The following is a 24,662-nucleotide window of genomic DNA, read 5'->3' as shown; positions in this document are numbered from 1 at the left end:
CTTCCTGCAGCCAGAAAGTGATCCACAGAGGCGTGTGAGGTGATCGTTCCCCTTAATGCTTGCTGAAATGAAAAAGACAAAGATGGCATGTGTGTGTGTGTGTGTGTGTGTGTAGTTTGATGTATCATACTCCAGGAGTTGATGTAATAGAATTGTTGCTATGGTGCCATCGCCAAAGACCAAAACAACCAGAGCACTACCAAAGCCTTCGTGCATGCGTGTCCCTTAGACACAGAAAACGTGAGGAGTCTTTTGTGTGTGTGTGTGTGTGTGTGTGTGTGTGTGTGTGTGTGTGAGTCCAGTCTGGTTGTAAATATTTTGCGGTATTCCATGGTATCGCTGTTGTTTGTTTATCTGGGCTACCACGGCAACCGTATGGCCGTTCCCATTGGAGGAGGGAAGGGTTGAGTGATGTTGATCGAGGGAGAAAGAGGAGACATGATATTTTAATAATGTGTCTGACTCTCACAGCTAGAAGATAATTGAAAGTTAACAAAAAGAAGATTGCCTGCAGGCTTGTAACTGAACTGTCGTGATTTATCCGCTGTTTGCTAATGCTCATTATGCAATGAGTTTATACACACAGATTGCAGATTGCTTTCTTTTGTCATTTGCAGGCTTGGGTTTGGGATTAAAGTTAAGTATGTTTCCCCTCAGTTGACTGCACAAGGGGGATGGGTGGGGTACAGAAATGAGAAAGAGACTTATTTTGCCCTGTTGTTTTATTCAGATTGACCGTGCTTGGGATGCTTTTGCTAAACTTGCAGTAATAGAATAACTAATGTTACTGATTTCTCTGCTATTCTCGCAGTGCTGTGCAAAGTGGGGTGGATGATTGGTGGGAGTATCAGGGACAGGTTTATCAGCCAGGAGACCATGGTTCATTTCCTGTTTCCAATGTGGTGCTCTTTTTTTCTTTAACTTGTAGATTCATTTTCTTTTCATCTTATTTTTACTTGGTTCTCATCCCGTGATGGGGCCTGGAGACTGTGGTACGCCACCCTTTTGGACCTTGGTGTTTTGCAGCTTGTCCTCCTTTTTACTTTTGCTTTCACTCGTTAATTTAGTTAAGGCACAGTTTGTGTAACTTAAATTTTATTTTCATGTCAATCTTGACCCATTTACAAGTGCAGCTCAAACTCTCATTTTTCCATTTTTAAAATGCAAGAAAACAAAAGCAACTGCATGAGAGGGAATCAAAAAAAGAAAAAAAAAACTCTTGCTTTTAAAAAAAGATTTATCAGCTGACTGATGTTATCGCCTGATATTAGCTGTTTGTTGATCTGTCAGTTTCTGTATTTACACCCTTCAGCCATGCTTTGAGTGTTGACATTGCAACGTTGTATGAAAGTAAAAAAATATCACCCGATATATCAGAATCACTGAATATTAGCATCAGTATTAGTCTTAAGTATCCTACATTAGGTGGGCTTGAATAAATCATTCCTTTTACTAAAGGGATGTTCATGTATTTTATGTAAAACCAGCATCTTAGATACATTTTTTAAAGCCCTGGCAGTGGACTGGCTTGGTTCTGCATTGTGTGTAAGAGGAGGTAAGAATTAACTTCACATACCAGAGAAGCTGATAAACCATTAACTGCAAGAAAATTAGTTTGTTTTATTGTTAATATTCAATTTAATAAAAGAAAAGTTCCTTCTTACTCACCATTTACAACAGGGGTTTGTTCCTTTATAATGTTGAGAAACTGAGAGGTATTATTAAAATTGCCTTTTTTTCTTAAGACATTTCAGGGATTAAATGTGTAGTTAAACTTTTTTACACTGAAAGTAACAATTTGGAGGTCTTTTTCATAGGTAATTAAGCAATAGCGTTACTGGTCCACCTCTAGAGACCCTGCTTGACTGTGTCTGGTGTTTTTATTATTGTCTTACTGTGCATTTCTTAAAAATTGAAGACAAAGTGAAACAAGCAAAACAACCGTGGAAACTAAAGGAACATAAAATAAAATAAAATAAAGATAAATAAGAAGTCTTAAAAGATATAAAACTCTAACAACTCTGTTGTGAGAAGCGCACACTGTGAAACATGGTAGTCAAGAGCGAAGAGAGAAAGGCTTCCAACTAGCATGACTGTAAATGACAGCAGCACACAGCAGAGATTTGCACGCTGAAGATGAAATAAATTCAGGAAATGTGCAGAATATATGTACAAAAAACCCACTAAATCTTGATGATATGATTCAGGGGTCGGGATCCTGTTCCATCGTCATGCTTAGTGCTGGTTTCTAGGAAAACTACACAAATAACAACAACAAAACTGACCGTCATTTATTTATTTAATCATTCATTCCTTGTATACTTAAAACAGGAATTGGCCCAGCCCCACTCAGGGTCAGGCTTCTCCATTGTGGCCAAAGCAATGCGTTCATAAGTGTAGCAAAACCAGCAGATTAATAGTGTGTGTGTTTTCTTTTTCTGTTAATCTTGCAGTTTATAAAGGCAAACACACACACCACAAGGTTTCTCCTAGCAACAGGGGATTATAGTCTCACACTGGGTCTGACACCATCGACCTATGGCACACACACACACACACACACACACACACACTTTGTCCTTGCTTTGTTATTAAAGCTCTTCTGGTTGAAGATCACCTGTTTTTTTACATCTGAGAAATCATTGTGGAGTTTCAGTATACACACACACAACACACACACACACACACACACACACACACACACACACACACACACACACACACACACACACAGAAGCCTCATTCAGCATCCACACTTAACCTTCATCTCTTGTCTGCTCAGCCTGCATCGTTATCACTCTGTGTGTGCTCATCAGACTCATTTGCTGTGCCAATGTGAAAACCTATTTTTACCTTTTACATATCATGTGGAGCTACACTGATGTCAAATGAGAGGAAATTATCAGAAATTGCTTCTCCACAGTGAGAAGGTGAGCTGCTGCTGTTTTATTATCCAAGACTGACTAATTTCGGAGGCTAGAATTGTGGGTTGATTAAAACAAGCAAACTGAAAGCATCATTTTTGATTTGGGGAAATTGAAAATGCTACTTAGGCTGCAGGCTTTTGCCAATTTTACTATTACAGTTATTTAAGGTGCAGTACTGTGCAAATGTCTTGAGATACTGTAAATCATTTTTTTAGGGCTTTCACTTCTACTTTTGTCTTACTTACCTTTAGTTGATGCAAAGCACCAAGTTTATCAAAACATTTTCAGCATTTGGCTTTATTAAATATCAGTACTCTGGTGTAGGCTTCAGAAGTAGAAGATAGCTAAAAGAAACCTTAATATTGGTGTTAAATGTGCAGCATATTCCAAGAAAAACATGATAAATACTGGCAGTGTTGCCACAGGATCATTCAAGTTCATACACGTTTTCAGTGAGTGATAGAAAGTGTAACTGGATTGTCCCTCTGTGACATGATAAGCTCCTTTAGTTGGAAAGCTGTTGAGAAAAATGTCAACAGGAGACTTATCTTTTGATTTTCCGAGTTCAGCTGGAGTTCAGTTAAAAACCTTTATCAGTGCAGGGTTAAAAGACTAAGCAACGAGCTCTGCATCAGCTGCTTCACTCTGACTGCTTAAACTCTAAAGCTGTAACTATAGGGAGGGAAATATTTCCCCCCCCAAACCCACTAAAGTTTATTTTGAATTCTCTTCAAGTTACAAAAGTTTGCAAAGATATGAAAAGTGTCAGTTCAACTTAATAAAAGAATCAATTTGATGTTATTGTGGAGAGTTAAGAAGTTGTGTTGGTCTAGAATGTCACTCGCTCAATATTTTTATTCACCATTTATATATTTCTCATAAATTTAAATAAACACATGGGAAAATTAAACTGATTAAAGTGGACACGGCTAGTAAAACAAGCTGTAACCAGTTAATACTTTCATCATCAGTTACTCTGAGGGAATAATGCCCACCACAGTATCCCTGGATACAATTAATGCAATCATGAATTTTATTTTTTCAAGGTTAGCCAAACATATTCATTTCAGAATTCATCCTGCTCCTTCTGTCAGCAGTCACATCATTAATAAACCCTTAGTTGGTTTATCCTAAGATTTTTTTCTCTGTACTTTGCAGCCTCTTTTAAGTGTTTTCTGGCAAAGTCTAATCTGACCTTGTCGTTTTGGGTGTAGCCAGTTTGCACCTTCTTGTAAAACCTCTCTATTTCCATTCATGAAGGCATGTCTTGATTGTAGACTTGGAGAATGATACCTCCACTGAGGTAGGTGCACCATATTCTTGAATTGTTCAGATGCTGGGAAGCGGGTTTTCCTTAACCATGGAAAGAATTCTGCGATCATCCACATTTTCCAGGCATTTGCTGTTGCTTAGCTGACCATTCCTTCTTTAGATCTCATATTTCCAGTTCCTGCGAAATGCTTCCAAGTGCAAGTTTAGATCTCTTGTCTGCTTAATTTGTCTTGGAATAACAAGGAAACAGTCCTCAACTGGTCATGATACTGGTTGTCAATCAGTTGTTCAGTTACCTTTGAGCTTCTGAAAATAGAGGAGTACTCTGACTAAAAAAGGCTGTAATTTGTAATCAGTCAATGTAATACTTTTTTAAGCCTTTGAGTTAAAACTGAAAATCTGCACTTCAGTCACATCTTGATCGTTTAATTTAAAACCCACTGATGATGGCAGTGATGCAAAAATTACCAAAGTTGCCTACCTGTTATACTAACTACCACTTGAGTGTCATAACTTCAGCTGTAGCACCTTTCTCAAGAGCCAATCAACAGCATGGTTAGTGTTTCTCGAATAAAATGTTTTCTTTTGATTTTGGAGGTGAATTTCTAACTTGCAAGTCAGATGGTTTCCTTTTAAATCTCTTCCCACAGTAAAGCTTTTTTTCTGATGCGTCAGTTTCAGCGGTTCGTTGCCGCTGGAAGATGTTTGACCTCGTGAAGCTGCCCTCAGTCATGTGACCCCACCCGGCCCCCAGCTGTGTATTTCTGTGTGAGATGGTTTGTCCCATTTTTAGCCCCAGACCACAGGATCGCACCACTGCTGTTTGCCGGCGAGGGGGGATTTTCCACGGAGGCTGAAAGCTGGCAGCTGGAGTGAAACCGCAAACCTCCTGGGGGGAGATGGACATAGAGAGGGTGAGAGAGAGGACAACAAAGGAAGAGACCCAGGAGCAAAAATAGAGAGCGAGAAGGACGGAGGGAATAAAGGGAGTATTATTTACGCGTCCTCTCAGCAGATACTAAACTTATACTTGACCGGGAGACTGGAATTCCTCTGAGGCACACGGGGGAAAAATGCAGCGTCAGGACATTTGCTTGTGTGTCTGTGTGTACAGTATAATGAAGGAGGAGAAACCTAGAATTTAAGACCCTAGGAGAGAGAGCTATATTGTTACTCAGTTTGTGCATTCTTGGCATCTCCACTCTGACCTTTCCGAGTGCTTCAAGGGAAGCCTGAAAAGGAGTCAAGGTCAGGCTTTGACACAGCGGTCAGTGTACAGATCAGTGCTGCTTTTACAAATAGATACTCAGAAATTTTCAATTTGCTGTGAAAACCACTTAGAATGTTTGAGAATTGCGAAACTGTAACTGAATGTCTACATTTTCTGATTCCCTACAGACACAGAAACTAAAGCCATTTTCAGACATGCACAGCAGCATTGAACTTTTCTGAACCTCTTTGAAGAAGGTACTTGTGTCATATTTGTGGATATATACAGCAGATAGATAGCGAATAATCTGTTGTTTTTGCCTGCTAATTCCTGAGTGCAAAGACTTTATGATGTCCAACTGCACACATAAGAGAATGGTGCCGGTCGTTGTCCGGTGAATTCACAGCCAGTGAGTGGGCCTAATGCATCCTGCCTAAATTCACTTTTAAATATGATATTTAATAAATGAAAGAATTAGTCACATGGATTAAATTTTTAAATATTTTAATTAAATGGTAAGCTTGTGAAAACTAACAATGACGTACGTAAGAGTTCTTTTTCAATTTTTTCTTTTTATTATTTGCCAGCTTCCCTCATTTCGCTCCACTTGATTTGCGACTTTGATTAGAAATAAATCCGGTTTCATTGTTCGTGCACCACATGTTAGCTAGCAAGAGACCTTGAAACGGCTTAATAGCACTGTGGCCAGACTGGACAATTTTCTCCAGTTTCATTCAGAAGCATTGACTGAGATAAACATGAAAAGTCTACATGTTTGTATTGCACTGTAGTGTACATATATAATCACCCCAGATTAATCGTGATCAGCTCATTAGTCCAAATGCACTTTGTGGTTCTTCAGAAGGCTGTAAGCTGCAGCGAGTATGGGTATGTCACTTGTTTGTAGCCTGTGTAGCTTTCAGGGACTTTAGGAATTATGTGTATTGGCTGCATTATTATATAATCATTTGGTGTTATGCAAGCCTCTGATTAAAGCCTGGCAAGCCACAAAAGTCATGCTACCGTTGATGATTGAAGGAAAGATTACCACTTACTGATTTCCTTGCTGTTTTTTCTTTTTAGATTCATTCGTTTATTTGTAAGGTGGTGGTTTTGAAATGTATTTATGAACTGTAAAAAGGAAAAAAAATCCAGCACCAGCCATCACTTAGCTCTGTCTGCTCTTCAGTCTGGCTGTAGAGCCACAAGATCAGCTAATTAGGCTGGGAAAAACAAAAGTGATGCTAATCAGTGCGGGCCACTCCACTTATTGATCTGTTAATGATTGTTTTCTGTAAATGATGCAGTGTTGTTACTTACTGGCATGTGTGCTGCATACACATCCTGTTTCTCAGACAATGAGAAGTTTAATACTGAACACTTAACACTGAAATTCTGCTGTAATCTGAAGGTCACTTATTGTTTTCCTTTGTCGAAATTTATATACTGATTTATTTGAGACATTTGCAGCTCAGAAGGTAGAGCAGAGGGCTAAACTACAAAAAACTCAGCCGATCTTTCTGTCTCAGCTGAAACCCAATCTGAGATAATGGCAGAAGTTATCAACTTCCTCTGTTAAACCCATCTTTCCGCTTCAGGTTCTCACATAAAAATGGCATTTCATATGACTGTTTCTGCACAAAATGATCCCTATGAGTACCACCTACAAAGTCAAAGATGTTGTCGAATGTTGATGATAAAATGGTGATAAAGACAATAGAACATAAAAAAATAGCTGGACTTGTTGTGGCTTTCTCCTGAATTTTATTCCAGGGAAAAAAAACCCCTGCATCAGTGTTGATAAAGGAGAGGAAAAAGCTGAACCAGGAAGTGAACATTTTGTACATCTGTGTCTTAAACCCGATTACAGATATCAAGAGATGCATGACGAACGTGGCACGCATTAGCATTCGTAACTTCTGGCCCACGCTGGCATGTGAATTTAAAGAGGAAACCATAAATGGCAGAGAATATTTACATTTTAAGGCTACTTATTTTTATCCATATGCTTCCTTCATAATTTACTGCTTATCTGAACTTTATGCACGAGTAAACTAAGGTGGCACCTGAAAGCGTTCAGTTTCTGTCACTGCAGCGACTTCTCTCGCACACCAGCAGAGATCATCTCCTACAATGAACCTGCTGAGATACGCTGAGTCACTCGCACAGGAGCCGCTAATCTGTTACTTTGTTGAGTGAAGCTTGGATACTGTTGCATAATTGTGTAGTTAATTAATTGAATTACAGTTTTGTTGTCTTTTGCGGCTATGTTACAGCTGTTGCTTCAGTTTGTGGCTGAGTACTGGATTTTTAGCTGTTCACACTGATGCAGGCATTTATCGTTTATGAATTTCCTTAAAAAGAATTCTTAAGAAACTTGAATTAAATGCACCAGCGTTTACAGCCACTGTAGCCGCATCGTACAAACAGGATCACTCCCAGCTGTCCGTCTGGGAACATCATCCTATTTTAACATAACAAATCCAACAAGCTCAACTGCTGTAGACTAAAGAGCTCAGCAGTTTGACTCTTCTCAGGTTAGACGTGCACACACGCACGCACAGACACACACACGCACACACACACACACACACCGATCGACAGCTGTGCTCCTGTGAGAGCAAATGAAGTAAGAGGTTTAAACTCTACTGAGACAATTACGCTTGATTTTTGCGTTTGTAGGCATGTGTGTGAGTGCCCCCTGCTGGATAGTAGTGCACACTAGTGGACTTTAATAGTGAGATGAAATGATTGAACTACTGATGTTTGGTGGATTATGAATAAGACAGATGTTACAAGCATGCAGGAAGTGTGTGTTTGTGTGTGTGTAAACAGCTGTGAGTGTGTCACATTAATGACAATTCTCATGTGTTTGTGACAAATGGCTTCAGAGAAAATAGCACCACATGTCGTGACCTCCGTTAAATGGCACTTTGGTGTTTAGATGGATAACTCTGGTGCCCGAACACAAACACACACACACACACAAACACACACGCATTCTGTATTTAGAGATGAATGAATAATTAAAAACAGACCAAACCAGTGACAATTGGGGTTACATGTAATGTAAAAAGAGTACAGGGATCTTATTTTATTTTTCTTTCCAGTTTTCTGGGACTTCTGGGACTGCAGAAATGAATCAATTAAAAAAAAAATTAAATAGAATAGAATAGAATAGAATAGCTTTTTATTGTCACTGTTACAAGAACAGTGAAAGGCAGTTTGGCATCTCTCCATGTGTGTGGAGTACACAATAGTGTAAGTATTTACACAATGACAAATTTACATTTACACAAGAAAGATATGTACAAGTTATACATACACCTCCAAACATACACGCACATACATATATGTACATATACATATTTGCATCCGTACATGCATACACACACATATTTCCACATACACGCTTACATCTATATACATACACATACATGCCATCTAACTAGCAGGTGCATTGAGAGGTGCAGTGTGATCAGTGATATTGCACATTGAGTGGGGGGGGTGCTGTTGGAACTATACTAAATAATGTTATAATAAATACAGTTTAAAGAGGTAAGGGTGTTGTTTGCATTGAAGTATAAACAGAAATACGATTTATAAATAAGGTGTAATGTCCATGAGTGTTGGCAGTGCAGTTATCCTCCAATCAGGGTGGAGGTAGGGCATGTTTGACACCCTGTGGGTAAAAACTTCTGTTGAGTCTGTTTGTCTTTGACCTGATGGACCTGTAGCGTTTACCAGAGGGAAGGGGGAAAAAGTGAGTGTCCAGGGTGCGAGGGTCTTTGATGATGATGCTGGCTTTCTGCTGAAGTCTGCCAGTATAGATGTCTCTGAGGGGGTTAGTGAAGTGCCGATTGCCCGCTCTGCTGCCCTCACCACCGCTGCAGTTTCCTCTTGTCCTCCGCAGTGCAGCAGTTGAACCAGAGTGTGCAGCAGTAAGTCAGAAGGCTCTCAATGGTGGAGCGGTAGAAGTTTACTAGCAGTCTTTGGGGTAATTGGGCCTGACGTAGTTTCCTGAGGAAGTACAGCCTTTGTTGTGCTTTCCCTACCTGGTGGGAGATGTTTGTGGACCAGGTAAGGTCGGCCGAGATGTGGACTCCGAGGAACTTAAAGCTTTCTACCCTTTCTACCTCCTCCCCATCAATGTAGAGGGTAGAGTGCTCAGATCGCTTTGTTCTTCTGAAGTCGATTACCATCTCCTTGGTCTTGGCTGTGTTCAGATGCAGGTTGTTGTCGTCACACCATTGCTTCAGATGCTGAACCTCCTCTCTGTAGGCTGAATCATCGTTGTTGTCGATCAGTCCTATGACAGTGGTGTCATCAGCAAATTTTATAATGGTGTTACTGGTGTGGATTGGTGAACAGTCATGGGTGAAAAGTGAGTATAAGAGGGGACTGAGGACACACCCCTGTGGGACAGCCACATTCAGAATGCTGGGTTTTGTGTAGTGGATAGTGTATTATTTCTTTGTTAGTTTTGCTGGTTGGATAAAGGAATACAGAGCAGAATAGAGTCATGGCTCTGTCCTCATTATTTTCAATAATGTTAACAATAATAACAAAGTGTTAGCTGTTTATAGCTTGGCTACTTTCATGTGCAGTACCACAAATGACCACTAGGTGGTTGTCTCTAAATAAAAGAACTTAGGCTTCAATCAAAAAGTGTTTTAAAATCCTTTCTTTTTTTCCTATCCACGTCATTATGATCTTCAACATTATCATGTTGGTAAAAAAATTAAATTACAGTACAAACAAAAAATAATAATAAAGTAGTTTTCAGTTAAACAGACCTTTAGGATATCATCTCAGTCTCAAAAATCTTCAGTCTCACCAATCTACTCCAGCCATGTTAATTACCATGCTAGTGTTTCAGTGGCCTTCAGCACAGCATGGTTGAAACTAAGCCGTAACCTTCTTGTCCTGTAAGGATTGTAAGATTTGTCAACTTTTTTCCTGAAGTTTTGTGTAACTGCGACTTTTTGAAACTGGAAGTCTTTGGTTTAGTAATATAAAACAATCTTTGAAAAGGAAGGCACTTCTTTTTCAAAGATTGAACTAGTTTCAACAGTCAATTTCCCATCTTTCGATTAAAGTCTGCACTGAGCCTTGTTCCATGATATAGCTGGGATGAATATTGTACCTACCCTACATTTGAATTCCAGTTCCCTAATTGCCATTTTTGCTTTTGTCGGTTTTGGGTAGTTCAAGTGAAACCTCTCAATGAATGCCAGAAAGATGTTTACTGTTTTGAAGCTATCCTTACCTTCATGTGTTCCCCTCTCTTTCGCTCTGTCTTACTCTCTCAGCACACCACTGTTCTTCCCTTCATCATCATCGAGATGCGGACCACCCACCATCGGTATCCCAGCAGGTCGTGGGGTCTGGCGGCGGTGTGCTGCTTCGGTGTGGGATATATCCTCTGGTAATGAATGTTTACTTTTCTCAGCACTCAATAAATGCCGTGTACACCACACGTCCTAAATAAGTAACAAGTGAAGTGCCTTGACATTTAGCCGAATGGGAGAATTAAAGGTGCAGTATGTAATCGAAAAACAATTTCCGTATGTTTAGCGTTGCAGTGATATCTACTGATTTTACTATGCCACAGAATACAGTAACAGTCAGTGTAGCATCCAGTCTACCCCTAGTTCAACTTAAGCCAAAGGAGTACAGTATAGTAACTGATGTGTAAAATAAAGCCCATCGATATCTCTGCCTGCTCAGGACATGTTGGGTGCACCAGGTGACGGGCGTGTGGGTGTACCCGGTGCTGGAGCGCATCGCACCCGTAGCTCGAGTCGCCTTCTTCAGTGCAATGATGGCAGTAATTGGTGTCTTCTATGTCCTCGGAGAAATCCTCAATAGCTACATCTGGGAGAAACCACACACAGGTATACACACACACACACGTTCGGTATTTATATCTTGTGGGGACATCTAATTGACATAATGCTTTCCCTAGCCGCTTACCCTAACCCTAAGCATCAAAAATGAATGCCTAATGCTTACCCTGAATGTAACCCTGACAATAAAACCACATTTTGAGTCTCAAAAATCCCTTCAAACTCGTGGGGACTAGGAGTTTGGTCCCCATAAGGGCTCTTGGTCCCCACAAGTATAGTAAACTTCCAATTTTTGGTCCCCACAAAGATATGAATACATGCACACACCAGCTGTCACACATCAAGGCTAAATTCTCATGTCACAAAATATCTTTTTGAAATAATAAGAAATAATAAGAAACTATTTTGTCATTTTCAAGTTGAATAAAATGTAATTCAGAACCAGTCGAAGTTGTAAAATAACGGTCACTAGATAGAAACTTCTCAGAGACCACAGAGTCAAAATCAGGCTCCAAACAGAGATCTGAAAACACACAAGGATGGACGCTTAAGAGCAGAAAACCTTTTTATTGTTGCAGTAAGACAGAACCTGCAACTCTGGAGCTGCACGCTGCTCTTTAGCAATAAAACAAATGCCATTTTCACTTATCATTGCTGTAAGTGATTCTTTCCATTCTCTACAGTGCATCCGTAAGGATTCACAGCACTTCATTTGCTCCACATTTGATCGTGTTACAGCCCTAATCTAAAATGGGTTAAATTCATTTTTTTCCTCAAAGTTCTACACACATAATGACAAAATTTAAAAAGTTCGCTTGAAATTCTTGCAAATTTAGACACAAACAAAACTAGGCGCCGTTTATCGCCTGGTGAAGCATGGTAGTGGCTCCATCATGCTGTGGGGAAGTTTGCCATCAGCAAGAACTGGGAGGCTAGCCGTGGTCGAGGGACAGATGAATACAGCAATGCAGAAAGACATACTTGATGGTTACCTGCTCCAGAGCACTTTAGACTTTGGACTGGGGTGAAAATTTATCTTCCAACTAGACAACAACTGTAAGCACACGGCCAAAATAAGGAAGGAGTGGCTTTAGGATCCTCTTTGAGTGCCGCTGCGCACCCCAGCCAGAGCCCAGACTTGAACTGACACGCCCCATCCAACCTGGTGGAGCTTGTGAGGTTCTGCAAGGAAGTATGAGAGAAACTGCCCATAAATATGTGTTCAAGCTTTTAGCATCATACTTAAAAAGAGTATGCTTCAACAAAGTATTAAGCAAATGCTCTGAATACTTATGTGTATGTTATGTTTTTGTTTTTAATACATTTGCAAAAATTTCAAGCTACCTTTTTTCACTTTCACATTATGGGGTGTTGTGTGCAGAAGTTGAATGTAATTCATTTGTAATAAGGCTGTAACATAATCAAATATGGAACAAGTGAAGTGCTGTGAATACTTTCCAGATGCACTGAAAGTGCAAAAACTATGCAACAAATACACAGAATTTTACAAAAAAGTTCATGTTTTGACAACTAAAATGCAGGTCACAGTCTGTGTCTATGACCTGGTGCATTATCCTCTTAGTTTATCTGAAGCTCAGTTGTGGTGTTTAGTATTTAAAAGGTTAGTTTTGAGTCCCCCTAGCTTTGGACTCCAAATCCAAACAGCGGTGGACAGATTTGCTTGCTTTCACCACCAACACTGCTGGCTTAGCGGCATGCCTGGTCTGTGGGTGGACCTGAGTCAAAATGACATGGAAAGTGTCCTAATAACTGACCCGAGGCAATTCCCTAGAAACCTGTGCAATTTTTTCTGTCAACATCTGTTTCAATCGGTATATCAAAAGTCTTGTCCGGCCTCGCTGTGCACAGATTAGAAATGCAAAGGTCAAACCAGTTCTTCCAAATAATGCAATCGAACATCTTATCCATATCCTCATTTCCTCCTGATTAGATTATTGCAACTCATTGTAAACATGCCTCAGTGATGCAGCAGTTTCCTGTCTACAGTTAGTAGAAAACACAGCAGAAATATCGCTCACAAGCACTCGACTCCAGCCCTCGCAGAATTACTCTGGCTTCCTATCCGCTACAGAATCCAATTTAAAATTTCACTGATTACTTTAAAATCACTACATGTCGCCCCCGAGTCCCTCAGATCAGAAAATCAATTCCTGTTATAGATTCCAGGTCTGGGCTGGAATCTGGCTGCTTTTTGCTGTTTTGGCCCAAACTGAGGAACAATGTTCCTGTTACGATCAGCACAATCAGTTCCCCTTAAAAAGTAAATAAGGCTGCCTTTTGTTTAATGTTTTATAATAATTTTGTTCAAGCCTCATGTTTACTTATTTTATGTACTTTTTAATGTTTTAATACTGCTATTTATTGTGGAGCACCTTGTGAGTGCTTTGCTATAGAAATGAAGCTTATCACTTTTATTTTTGTAGTATTTTTAAAGCTATTCTGTTTTATTTATTATTAAATTAGGTCACTTAGTTCGATTAATTTGCACAAAAACATGTATCTTTATAGTAACTGTGTGTTCACAGTGTGCCTATACATGAGCATTTCTTCTTAAATGCAACAAAAACATAATATTATTTAAAATGCACAGTTAAAAGGACCAAATAATCATAAATGTGCTCTGAAGAGTAGCCGCACACCTGCTTATTAACCTGTGTCACCTACACTCTAAGGACCAAAGGTGGCTCTGTGCGGGCTCATGATTTTGCTCAAAAAATGCTCAGATTGCTCTTTTTTTTGTAACATAAAGGTCACCTGCCATCTTCACTAAATCTGGCCCCTTTTGTCTCTGTCTCAAAGAAAAGGTCAAAGGTGAGTGATCTTCAAAATTGTTTCGGAGGACTTCTCCTGGCCTGCGCTCCCAGGACAGCACCAGAACACAAACAAGCGAATTCTCTGGACGTGGAAAAGACGCGTACTTTTTGAACTCTATCCATGACATTGCGCAGTAAAAAGAAGAAGACAGATGCATCATCGATTAAATGTAAATAAGGAAGAAAAAATGAATGAGAGCTCATCTTTTTGTTTTTTTTTTGTTTCCTCAGAAGCAAAAGCTAAACATCCATCCTGCAGATCGAGGACAAAACATGGACAAAATATGCACATACATGTATCTTCATAAAACATAGGACATAAACTCTGACATACAGTAAACACATGTATGTAACACATGTATGCAGGGAAAGGAAACACACATTAATGGGACTTGTTTTTCTGGAATTAGCACATTCAAGTGAACAAATTTCTTTATTAGCTTCTTCATAATGATTGAAAACCAGTGCTGTGTTGAAGATTATTATTATTATTAGTATTATTATTACTATTCATCTTGTGCTCTCACTACATGTGTGGAAGAAACTAGAGGTCGGTAAATTATCAATAAAGTCTGAGTGAAAAATATTTTCTTCCTTCATGTGACTCCTGAGTTGCACTTGATGCTTCAAAAAACCAAAGAAATTTATGAGAACAGGTTCGTCTTGGCTGCGAGTTACAGCGAGTTATAACCGCAGCAGCTCTGTGCAGATCAAAAATGGATAATATAACGAGTGCGGGAGAGAGTATGAGTGTGCAGCGTTTAAAGCGTGGAAGTACTGACCTTACTTTGAGTTGGGGCGATCGTGGCTCAAGAGTTGGGAGTTCGCCTTGTAATCGGAAGGTTGCCGGTTCAAGTCCCGGCTTGGACAGTCTCGGTTGTTGTGTCCTTGGGCGAGACACTTCACCCGTTGCCTACTGGTGGTGGTCAGAGGGCCCGGTGGCGCCAGTGTCCGGCAGCCACCTCTGTCAGTGCGCCCCAGGGTGGCTGTGGCTACAATGTAGCTTACCATCACCAGTGTGTGAATGGGTGGATGACTGGTTATGTAAAGTGTAAACTCTATACAAATACAGGCCATTTACCATTCATTCCATAAAAAGTGACAAAAACATTAGCGTCCGCTGTTCACTGCGTGGGAAGAAAACTTCTCTTTACAGCGAAAAAACCCCTAAACACAAAAAACTATTTTACTTTATATGCTGGAATATACAGAAAATAGGTTTCAATGTTAAAGAAATATCTTCCAGTCAGAGAATGTTGCATATAATTTAATTTTTGCTTGATGCATAAAATTAAAATTAATCAAACTAGTTTTAAAAAAGAGACTTTTTCATTTGATTACATTTTATATGATGGATTATGCAGAAAAAGTAGAATTAGGCTGAAAGATCTATCGCTTTATTACCTATTCAGGTTGTAAATTATGTTTTTAAAAAGAAACTAAGTAACTAATTACTTTTGAAAATAAGTAATCAGTAAAGTAACGGGATTGCTTTCTTGGAAAAGTAATCAATAATTAGTTACTCATTACTTTTTTCAAGTAACTTGACCAACACTGGTCGCCAGCATATAAGACGTTGAACCCATGGATGATGGTGAGATTCATCGACATCTTCTTCTATAAATTAGGTCGTTTGATAGGAAAGAAGGTTTATTTTGAATTTGATATCTGCAACATATCAGATTCATTGTCATTCAAGATTCAAGCCACACCCCCTTTTTCACTTAATGTGCCTTTTCTGCACAAATGAATGATAAATTTCTCCTACTATGTCACTTACCACTTTTTTTTTTTTTATTGAGTCATATGGTTTTGGTCGAACTGACCTTGAATTGGTACAAAGCAGTGTTCATATAATCACTCACACACCAGGTAGAATTCAGTCATCCAGTTAGAGAATAATAATCAGATAATGAGACTAATAAAAACATCGGTTTAGTCATAAAACCTTCATAAGGCCTCTAAAACAAAGGATAGAAATATAAATTCATCCTTAATTACACCCACACACAGTAGAAGACATCAACAGTCTACACACTACTTTGATTTATAAAGTCTATAATATTTGGCCTCAGTGTCCATGCTGGTCACACACACAAGCAGAGGTTGGGTTAAAGCGGTGAGCAAAGAGAGAAAGAATTCACCGCGCCCGAGTTTTCCGGCTCTCTGTCACAACGTAAACTTCAAGCAACAATAAGACACGATGTGAATGACACTCATGACACCCCGTTAGCTGTAAATTGCCAAGGCCTCCTCTGAATAAACCAGAACAAAATCAAGATCTGTCGCCCAGATGTGCGAGGCTGAAAGCAAATATGTCAAGAATGAAAGAAGGAACCGAAGCAGTTGGACCCGCAATGAAAGAGGAACTAATTAAATAAGGAGCCAAAAATAAAACTGATGTGTGCAGAAAATTACCAAAGCAGAAAAAAATAATAAAGAGGGAACAAACAGAAAAGAAGTAATGCGGTGGGTTTCTCAATGTTGGACAGATGTGACAAAGAAAACAGACATGCAGGAAGGATGAAAGAGAAGTTAGGACCATAAAGTAAATATATGCAGACTGATTGAAACATAATTGACTTAAAAGAATTTGCAAAACAAAGCACAGGCAGAAGCTAAGATGCCTCCCCCTCTGTGCTGAGCAGAAAGGTGGAGCACGACCCTTTTAGTTCGATTTCTTTAGACTGCAAAGGTTAAAATTGTGAAGCCACAAAACACATCAATGCAACACTTCCTGTCAACAGCAGCTAAGCTCCCCCCGCATCTGCTTCCTCCTTGAACACAAACACACCTCTTCTCTTGTGACAGTAATATAATAAAAACACCTTTACACAACGTGACATCTCGTATTACACAGCTTTTTTTTTTTTGGTGTTCTCCAGTGTGTGTGTGTGTGTGTGTGTAGAAGTGTGTGTGTGTGTGAGACTCCTCTCACTGTCGTTTTGGAAAGGAGAGTTTGACACAACACACTCTGTTCATTAGCGCCTCGCAGCCAACCCTGCACTGCTCTGTGTGTGTGTGCGCTGTCTCTTCATTAACACATCAACTCCTCCACTCTGAGGTGACACATTAAAACATTCTCGAATATTCTGCTCTGCATGTATTAGCATATATTTACATGCTAACGAGACGAGAGGAGCTGGACTGAGGCACGTGTTTCACATGAATACAAAGAACTGTGTATCTGATATATCTGATGTATCTGTGAGCTCAGTGTCCTCAGGAAAACGGGTTCATGAGAAAACCGACACGGCTTTAAATTCTCAGCTGCTTCTCGTGATGATTTTAGTAAACAAAAAATATCGTGGGAACGTGTGTATGTATTTTACAAGTTTGTAATAAAAGGAACGAAAAAGTGGAAGTAGAAAAGATAGAAAACCCCTGTATGATAGAAGAGATAGTAAGGGGGAATGAAGGGGAAAGTGAACAAGGTCATGAAAGGAAGCAGAACAAGGCTGAAGTAAATTAACTGGTGAGGAAGGCAGGTTAAAACATCACACCAGCCAAGATCACAGACTGTATATGAAAGACAACACGTGAATGTGCCAGAAGCCTGTGTTCTTTCTAATGGCCAGCAGGAGGCGACACCAGTATTTGCACAAAATTAGATTGTATAGAACAGCCGTTTGGAATTTAATAAACTTTAGTTGTGACTCTTGATGAGAACTTCATTCTCCATTAATAGCTTTAATTTTCAAGTTACTGACAAGCTCAGCAATAAAAACAGGTGAGAAGAGGAATGATAATGACACATAAGTATTTTTTAAATCCCACTGCCGTGTTTCATTAGTTTGATTTCTTTCTAAACATTAAACATTTATGTAAATTTTTAACTAAATTATATAAAGTATTGATGTGAAATCCCACCTGATATGGGAACTACTCCCAATGGATTTGATCCTATAGACACGGGTGCACATAAGTGGTCCGCAGGTGCGCATGCGCTGTCAAAATAAAAAACGCGCACCAGATAAGAAGTTGTAACGCAACTGAGGACAGAAAATCTTATGTACAGAAACACGCGTTGCAACTTCTTATCTGGTGCACGTTTTTTATTTTGACAGCGCATGCGCACCTGCGGACCACTTATGTGCACCCCTGCCTATAGAAGTCTGAAAGCATTTTATTCACCCTATAAAAGGCATCTTATCACAGAAGCGTATCCTACAGGATTCATCTGTACAAAAGCTCATAAAGGTGTAACTTCATTCATGCATACATATACATATAAATAAATATAAATATAAATACATTTTTTTGTGCAGCCTAGCCTACCTGTATTACGTGTTGAATTCCCACAACTGGGGAATCACTGGTAGAAGTGTGGGTAGGAAAAATGAAGCCAGTGTGGAAGGGCACCACCAGGTGGCGATAGCGGTGAATGCAAAAAACAAAACTTCCAGTCCTGTAGAAGTCTGTGCAAAAACAGCTTTCTGACTTGACCACCGGAAATATTTTCCTGCTGAGTTTATTGGCTCAGTCACTCATTTTTAGTCATATAGACTGAAAAATTAAAGCTGTTTAGAAAATGATACCTGTGTTTTAAAATGAAGGATTGGCTGTAGTATCAAAATGATATGCTCATTGGCTAACGAGATGTCAGTAATTAGCCAATTAGTGTCCAGTTTAACAATCAGGGCCTCCTTTGTCTTAAAGTTTCAAAACAGCACATCAGAAAGCCATGTATAGAAGCATATCGGGAAAAAAACAACAATTGAAAAAGTGACTTAATCCCCACAGACTCCAATGTTAAATTGTCCAGACCTGCAGGAGTAATAAATCTAATAAATACAGCCTGACACAAAATGCAGTTATTGTCTCTAGAGCTAATTTCACTCTTGATGCCAAGTGAGAACTTTTTTAAATTTTTTTATTAAAGTTTATGGTTAAGAGACATGGCTGCCAACAGACAAGTATTACATATATTTATACATTCAATACACAATCATATTTATTGTATTTGTAATTATATATATTATACAGTATATATAATTGTTATGGAATATTAGATTATTGATGAGCAATTTGTTTGACTAACACAGTCAACAAAATGTTTAGTTTCAGTTCTGATGAACAAAATTTGGATCTGTTACATTTACGCTGAGAATCATTAATATAATTATTAATATGTCTAAAAACGTGTCTGAAAAAATAAATTGCCAAACACTGCAGTTCCATAAATGACCATTTGAAGCCTGGTTAAAAAAAAAAAAAGATTCACTCCCAATAAATCACTCCCACGTTAAATTATCCAACAGCATTGAAAAGAATATATACTGCCTGTATCTTTAATAACTCACACATTTTGGATTTTAAGGCTTGACAAGTATGCCGACACAAAGCTATAGCTCCTAGCTGTCTGCTAAGCCTCACTACTAAGGTTTATAACTCTTACTATCTAAAGAGAGTCGCTGATCTGGACGTCACATTTATGCTTTTGGTGCATTTTTAATGGAATTACTATGTGACAAATAACATGTCCTGCTTTGAGCTTCAATAAGTTTGTGCTTCAGTTTTAGTGATTAAAATGTAGCACTTAGTCTATTACATAGTGCTAATTAGCAGGTGTATTATATGCAGCTTGATCGTGTTCGCACAATGTTATCCTGTTTCATCATTATTATTATTTTATTATGCAGTGACATAAAATAACTTTCTACTTTAAGATAGGAAAAAGTGAGAGTGGAAAATTAAAAAAGTCAAAAGCAGTAAAAGGACAGTAAGCAGAAGAAAGTTTTAAGACAAAAAACTACTTGTACAAAATTATGGAAAAGAAGGGGAGTGGGAAATTAACAAATAAAAGGACGGAAGTGGAGAAGGAAGGAAGGAAGTTATCAGCCACAAAAAGGAAGGAAGGAGACAGGAAGGAAGTGGTGACAACCTTGAAAAGACAAAGAGTAAAAGAAAGTGCAAAAAAGTTTAAATTCCATCAATCCCTTTGTTGGAGCCAGAAGGAGGAATAAAAGCAGCAGGACACATGAAACAGACACACATACCCAGCAACGCACACGCAGACACTGTCAATACAACCTAACTGCTAATGCTACCAACTGACACACCACAGAGTGTGTGTGTGTGTCTGAGAGGAAGTGAAACGAGCTAAATTGTGTCAGCATGTGTGTTTCTGTTATACGAGCAGCTGTGAAGGTCACTCCCGTTGAGAAGCGCTCTCAGGCACACGCACACTTCCTTAGTTTCTCACACTGCCTGACTCGTTCTCGGAAAAATATCACAGGAAGTGGTATGCATCACATTTACAGATGAAGCAGGCCAAGAGTGTGCTTCTAAACTATACAAATCAATACGCAAGACAGAGAAAAGAGCGTGTAAAGTTCACCCGCACAACATCCAGTGAAGATTTGCCTCCTCCTTTCTAAAAATCATTTGTTATTGTCATTCTTGAGCCTTTAGTTTTGGAAAATAACATAAATTTCTTTTAAATACAGTATTTATTACTCCAAAGACTAAAGTTTAATTTCTGCTATGTGGAGGTTCAGTGACAGGAAAACCGCTGGTCTATAGCGCCCTCTGGTGGCAGTCTGCATGAACAGAAACACTAATGCTAAATTATAACTGTAAATAGATATGTCTTTTATTAATGTCATATTAATGGGTAAAAAAAAGGTTAGACAAATAGTAAAAAAAAGCAATATACAAAAATGTATGTAAAATATAATTTAATTAATAATATTATAAAAAAATCCACACAAAAATATTAAAAACTTGTAATAGGATGTTTCTTGGGAGATCACTCCTTCCTTGTTTTGGGTTTGGGGGCTGAAACAGACAGAAAGTTTTACACTGTTAGAAAAGAAGAGAAGGTATAATAGTGTAAAAAAGAAACAATGGTGCAAAAAAAGCAACAGTAAAGTATGAAAATATCAAACACTTTGAAAATGGAGCGTGAGGAGGAGAAAAAAAAGACATGCAGAGTGGTTTTGTTTTTCACCATTTGGATTCTCCTGTTTGTAGAAAGTCTTCAGCATGTCTATAGCTTCCTCTGCTCTGTGACCTGAAATACACTGAACACACACACACACACACACATATAATAACCACTATCATATTCACCACACAAGGACTTTACATTCATGTAACTCTTGAACATCCCATTCAGAAAAGGAGCTGATCTGCTTGCCCAAAGCTTTCTGAACTCAGCTGCAGGAACCACAAACTACTCCACAAACATGCAGGCAGAATCCAGAAAGACACCAGGAGCAAACACAGACCTTGAACTGGGTCCCAGTGTGAGGCAGGTCTGCAGAGGAGACATCCAGGACTGAGCCGCAGCCTCCGAAGCGCTCGTTCCTGCAGCCGTACACGACCACGGGGATGTCTGACAGCTGGTAAAGGAACAACAACTGAATCCAAACACACACACACACACACACACTAGCAGAGAGGTGAGGCGAGGATACTGAGGAGGCGCAGCGCTGCAGCACACATTATGCACGGCTCCACGGTGACGTACAGCGCTATCCGCTCGCACACGCTCTTCACGTCCAAGCTGCTACGCCAACACCAGTCCAGGACCTGATCCAGAGCGACCATCTCAGCGTGCCGAGTGGCCTGAAAAAACCACCACGCACAAAGAAACGTATGCAAACCTCAGGTATCATGTTGATGCTCAGGTATTTGTTCCTCTACTTCATGAAACATTAAACAGCTGATTGAAACTCTGATATATCCCCTCATACTGATGCTCAAAAGCCAATGGCGAGTGTGGACCCTTGGAGTGGCTTTAAATTGATTTGGTTGCAGTTTTTAAACAGAGGTTCAGCCCTGAAAATTTCAAAATTTACAAAAGACTCTTTGTATTTTCATGAGATGGGCTGAAATCATTATACAAAAAAGCACAGCTGATTCTGTGGAGGTGAGGTGGGAACTTTTTGTACTTCAGTCCAGATAAGGTGACGCTTTAACTCCGAATTTCTTCAGCAGTAAAAACACTTTTTGATACCATCTCTCTTTGCACTTAAATGTAAAGCTGAAAAGGATTTCCTGTACCTGTATGAACTTTAAAAATAAAACTGCTCAGACTTTAAGACAAAAATGACCCAAGCAACCAAATAAAAAGAGCAAAGTGTTTTCCTCCTTATATATAGCGACTATATTTAAATCCAAAATCCACTTTCTCATCAAGAACAGTGCCCAGATGTATGTCTGTTCACGCCCTCTTGCTCATCTTTAATCAGACATGATGCAGGGACAGTGGGGACTTTTCCTTAGTTTGAGCCACATTTATTTGGAAGGAAAACTGTTCACACCATGAAAGAATTTTCTCAGTTATGGCCTCTCACTCCACACGCCACAGAGGATTCACTATTACAGAGTTGCCTTACTTAAGGACAAATATTGATCAGTGATTGATCTGACACTCGCAGATAACAGAAACTAATTAGGTCGGTCAAAGCAAACTACACAGTGGGGGTTCATTGAAGATTACTGTACAGGGCACCATTAACCCAAACCCTCTGGGACCTGTTTGTTCAATAGTTTGAACAGATAATTGTTCAAACTATTGAACTTGTTACATTTTAATATACCAATATATTATTTCTTCTTCTCCTCTTTTCTTTTCTCCACACCAATATTTAGTGTATCAGTTTATTCATTTTGTTTTGTCTTAGTTGTTGACTTATAAGTTCTGAAAGAAGACCATTCATACATGCATTTGCAGAGACAAACAGCTTTAGTCATGTGCGGCAGATTTTGCCTACATTTTTAGTCTCATTGACTTCATTCCTTCCCTTCCCCACAACTTCGTCTTTGTAGACCATGAGACATCCGACAGGCACCTCTCCATTCTCCAGAGCTTCTTTGGCCTACAGAAACACATTTAAAAAGGCAGTCAACAGGAAGGAACTAAAGATGGAAAATTACTTAGTGTTAAGAAGGACTTCAGAAGAGAAAAATCACTGATACGCCTGTGCACAGATCTCTGGCTGCAACTCACAGCTTTGAGAGTGTGATGTCTTTAGGATTCTCTAGATTAAACTTTTAGACATTTCTTAATACCATAAAGGAGGCACATGAAATTATTTTTACATTATACACTATGTTTTAAGGATTAAGGGGTTATTACAGTGGATATTCTGCCTCTTGGCCCTCTGACCAAGAGGTCAGAGGGCCCGGTGGCGCCAGTGTCCGGCAGCCTCGCCTCTGTCAGTGCGCCCCAGGGTGGCTGTGGCTACAACGTAGCTTGCCATCACCAGTGTGTGAATGTGTGTGTGTGACTGGGTGGATGACTGGATGTGTAAAGCGCTTTGGGGTCCTTAGGGACTAGTAAAGCGCTATATAAATACAGGCCATTTACCATTTACCATCTTGCCATCTCTATCATCCTCCTCTGCCATACTAACCCTTCTTTCACTACATCCATGAACCTCCTCTGTGGCCTTGCCTGGCAACTCTGTATTCAACACCCTTTGTCCAGTACATGTCCTGCACATGTCCAAACCACCTCAGCCTTGCCTCTTTATCTCCAAATACTTAAGCTTTTCCCTCTGATTTCTAATCTTGTGCATCCTGCTCACTGCAACTGAAAATCTGAGCATCTTCAGCTCAGCCTCCTGTATTTTTGTCAGTGCCACCATCTCCAGATCATCACACCAGGTCTCACTACCATCACCTTCACTTTTACTCTTGCTGCTGACCTTCTGTCAACAATCACCCCTGACACTCGTCTCCACCTGCTCCATCCTGTCTGTACTCTCTTCTTCATCTCTCTTGTGCACTGTCTGTTGCTTGGGATGGTTGACCTCAGGTATTTAAACTCGTCTACCTTGACTATTACACTTATGTCTTTCTCATTCACACAGATTTTCTATCTGATTTTCATTCCGCTCTCTTCCACCTGTTTACTACAGATCACAGTGTTATCTACAAACATCTACGAGGTTCACGGAGACACCTGTGTGACCATATCTGGCAAATGTTTACATTATTTATTATTTACTATAATAAATAAACTTTTTCCAGCTGTATATAATAATACTACTTAATCACTAAACATGATCAGAGCCTGGATAAACAGCAGAAAAGGGACATCAGAGGTCTATAACAGAAAAAATGAAATATAAATAAAGACATCTAAGTAGCATTACTAGATAAAGTTAGCTAGAAAAATAACCAATACCTCAATCAATACAATAAGGCAAATAAAAAAAATAGAAACTTCGTAGTTTAAATGAAAACAATTGTTTTAAAACTGTAAATTTTACAAAACAAACAACAAAGTCTCCGTGACTCGGCTGAAGAGTTAACGGAGTGATTAAAAACAGGAGCTCACCATGTCAAAAGCTCTGGCCATCCACCTCTCAATTTCCTCTTCACTTGGACAGAACAGCTCCACAGACTCTTCTTTACCACCCTCCTCTGTTCCCATTTCAACTGCTGTGACCAAAACTCAATATAAAAAAATCATTTTTTAGAGTTCTGTTTTTTAATTCCCGTTTTACCCGCTGTCGCGCCGATGCAACGAACTCACACCGGTGGGGGGAAGATAATATTGGACGGACCACTCGCTGCACCTGCGCTCCACGCTCGTTCTGGTCTAATGACGTCA

General features: G+C 39.4%; 2 protein-coding genes across 4 annotated transcripts in view; one reads left to right on the top strand and one right to left on the bottom strand.

The window, feature by feature from the left end:
- The window catches only part of aig1 (androgen-induced 1 (H. sapiens)), a 32,252-nt gene extending 17,580 nt beyond the window's left edge, over nt 1–14,672 (top strand). For 2 of the 3 annotated variants that reach the window (XM_031751604.2, XM_039598506.1), the window contains exons 4-7: nt 10,722–10,837; nt 11,140–11,306; nt 14,079–14,090; nt 14,324–14,672. In XM_031751604.2, coding sequence (XP_031607464.1) covers nt 10,722–10,837; nt 11,140–11,306; nt 14,079–14,090; nt 14,324–14,400 — 372 coding nt within the window. In that variant the 3' untranslated portion in view covers nt 14,401–14,672. Of the gene's footprint in view, nt 1–10,721; nt 10,838–11,139; nt 11,307–14,078; nt 14,091–14,323 lie in introns of those variants that run through there. The other variant, XR_005608272.1, reaches the window with a different exon arrangement.
- A 4,313-nt stretch (nt 14,673–18,985) lies between these two features.
- Nucleotides 18,986–24,647, bottom strand: adat2 (adenosine deaminase tRNA specific 2). The gene is made up of 6 exons (XM_031751606.2): nt 24,387–24,647; nt 22,816–22,920; nt 21,514–21,664; nt 21,325–21,431; nt 21,045–21,117; nt 18,986–20,872 (listed from the first exon to the last, which is right to left on the bottom strand). The coding sequence occupies exons 1-6, from the start codon at nt 24,480–24,482 to the stop codon at nt 20,844–20,846; spliced, it is 561 nt and encodes a 186-aa protein (XP_031607466.1). The 5' UTR covers nt 24,483–24,647; the 3' UTR covers nt 18,986–20,843.
- Between the last annotated feature and the right edge of the window lie 15 nt (nt 24,648–24,662).

This window comes from Oreochromis aureus, linkage group 15, assembly GCF_013358895.1.
Source record: "Oreochromis aureus strain Israel breed Guangdong linkage group 15, ZZ_aureus, whole genome shotgun sequence".
In the NCBI taxonomy this organism is placed as follows: domain Eukaryota; kingdom Metazoa; phylum Chordata; class Actinopteri; order Cichliformes; family Cichlidae; genus Oreochromis; species Oreochromis aureus.
The sequence above is the reverse complement of the archived record's forward strand: the minus strand, read 5'-3'. Positions and strand labels throughout refer to the sequence as shown.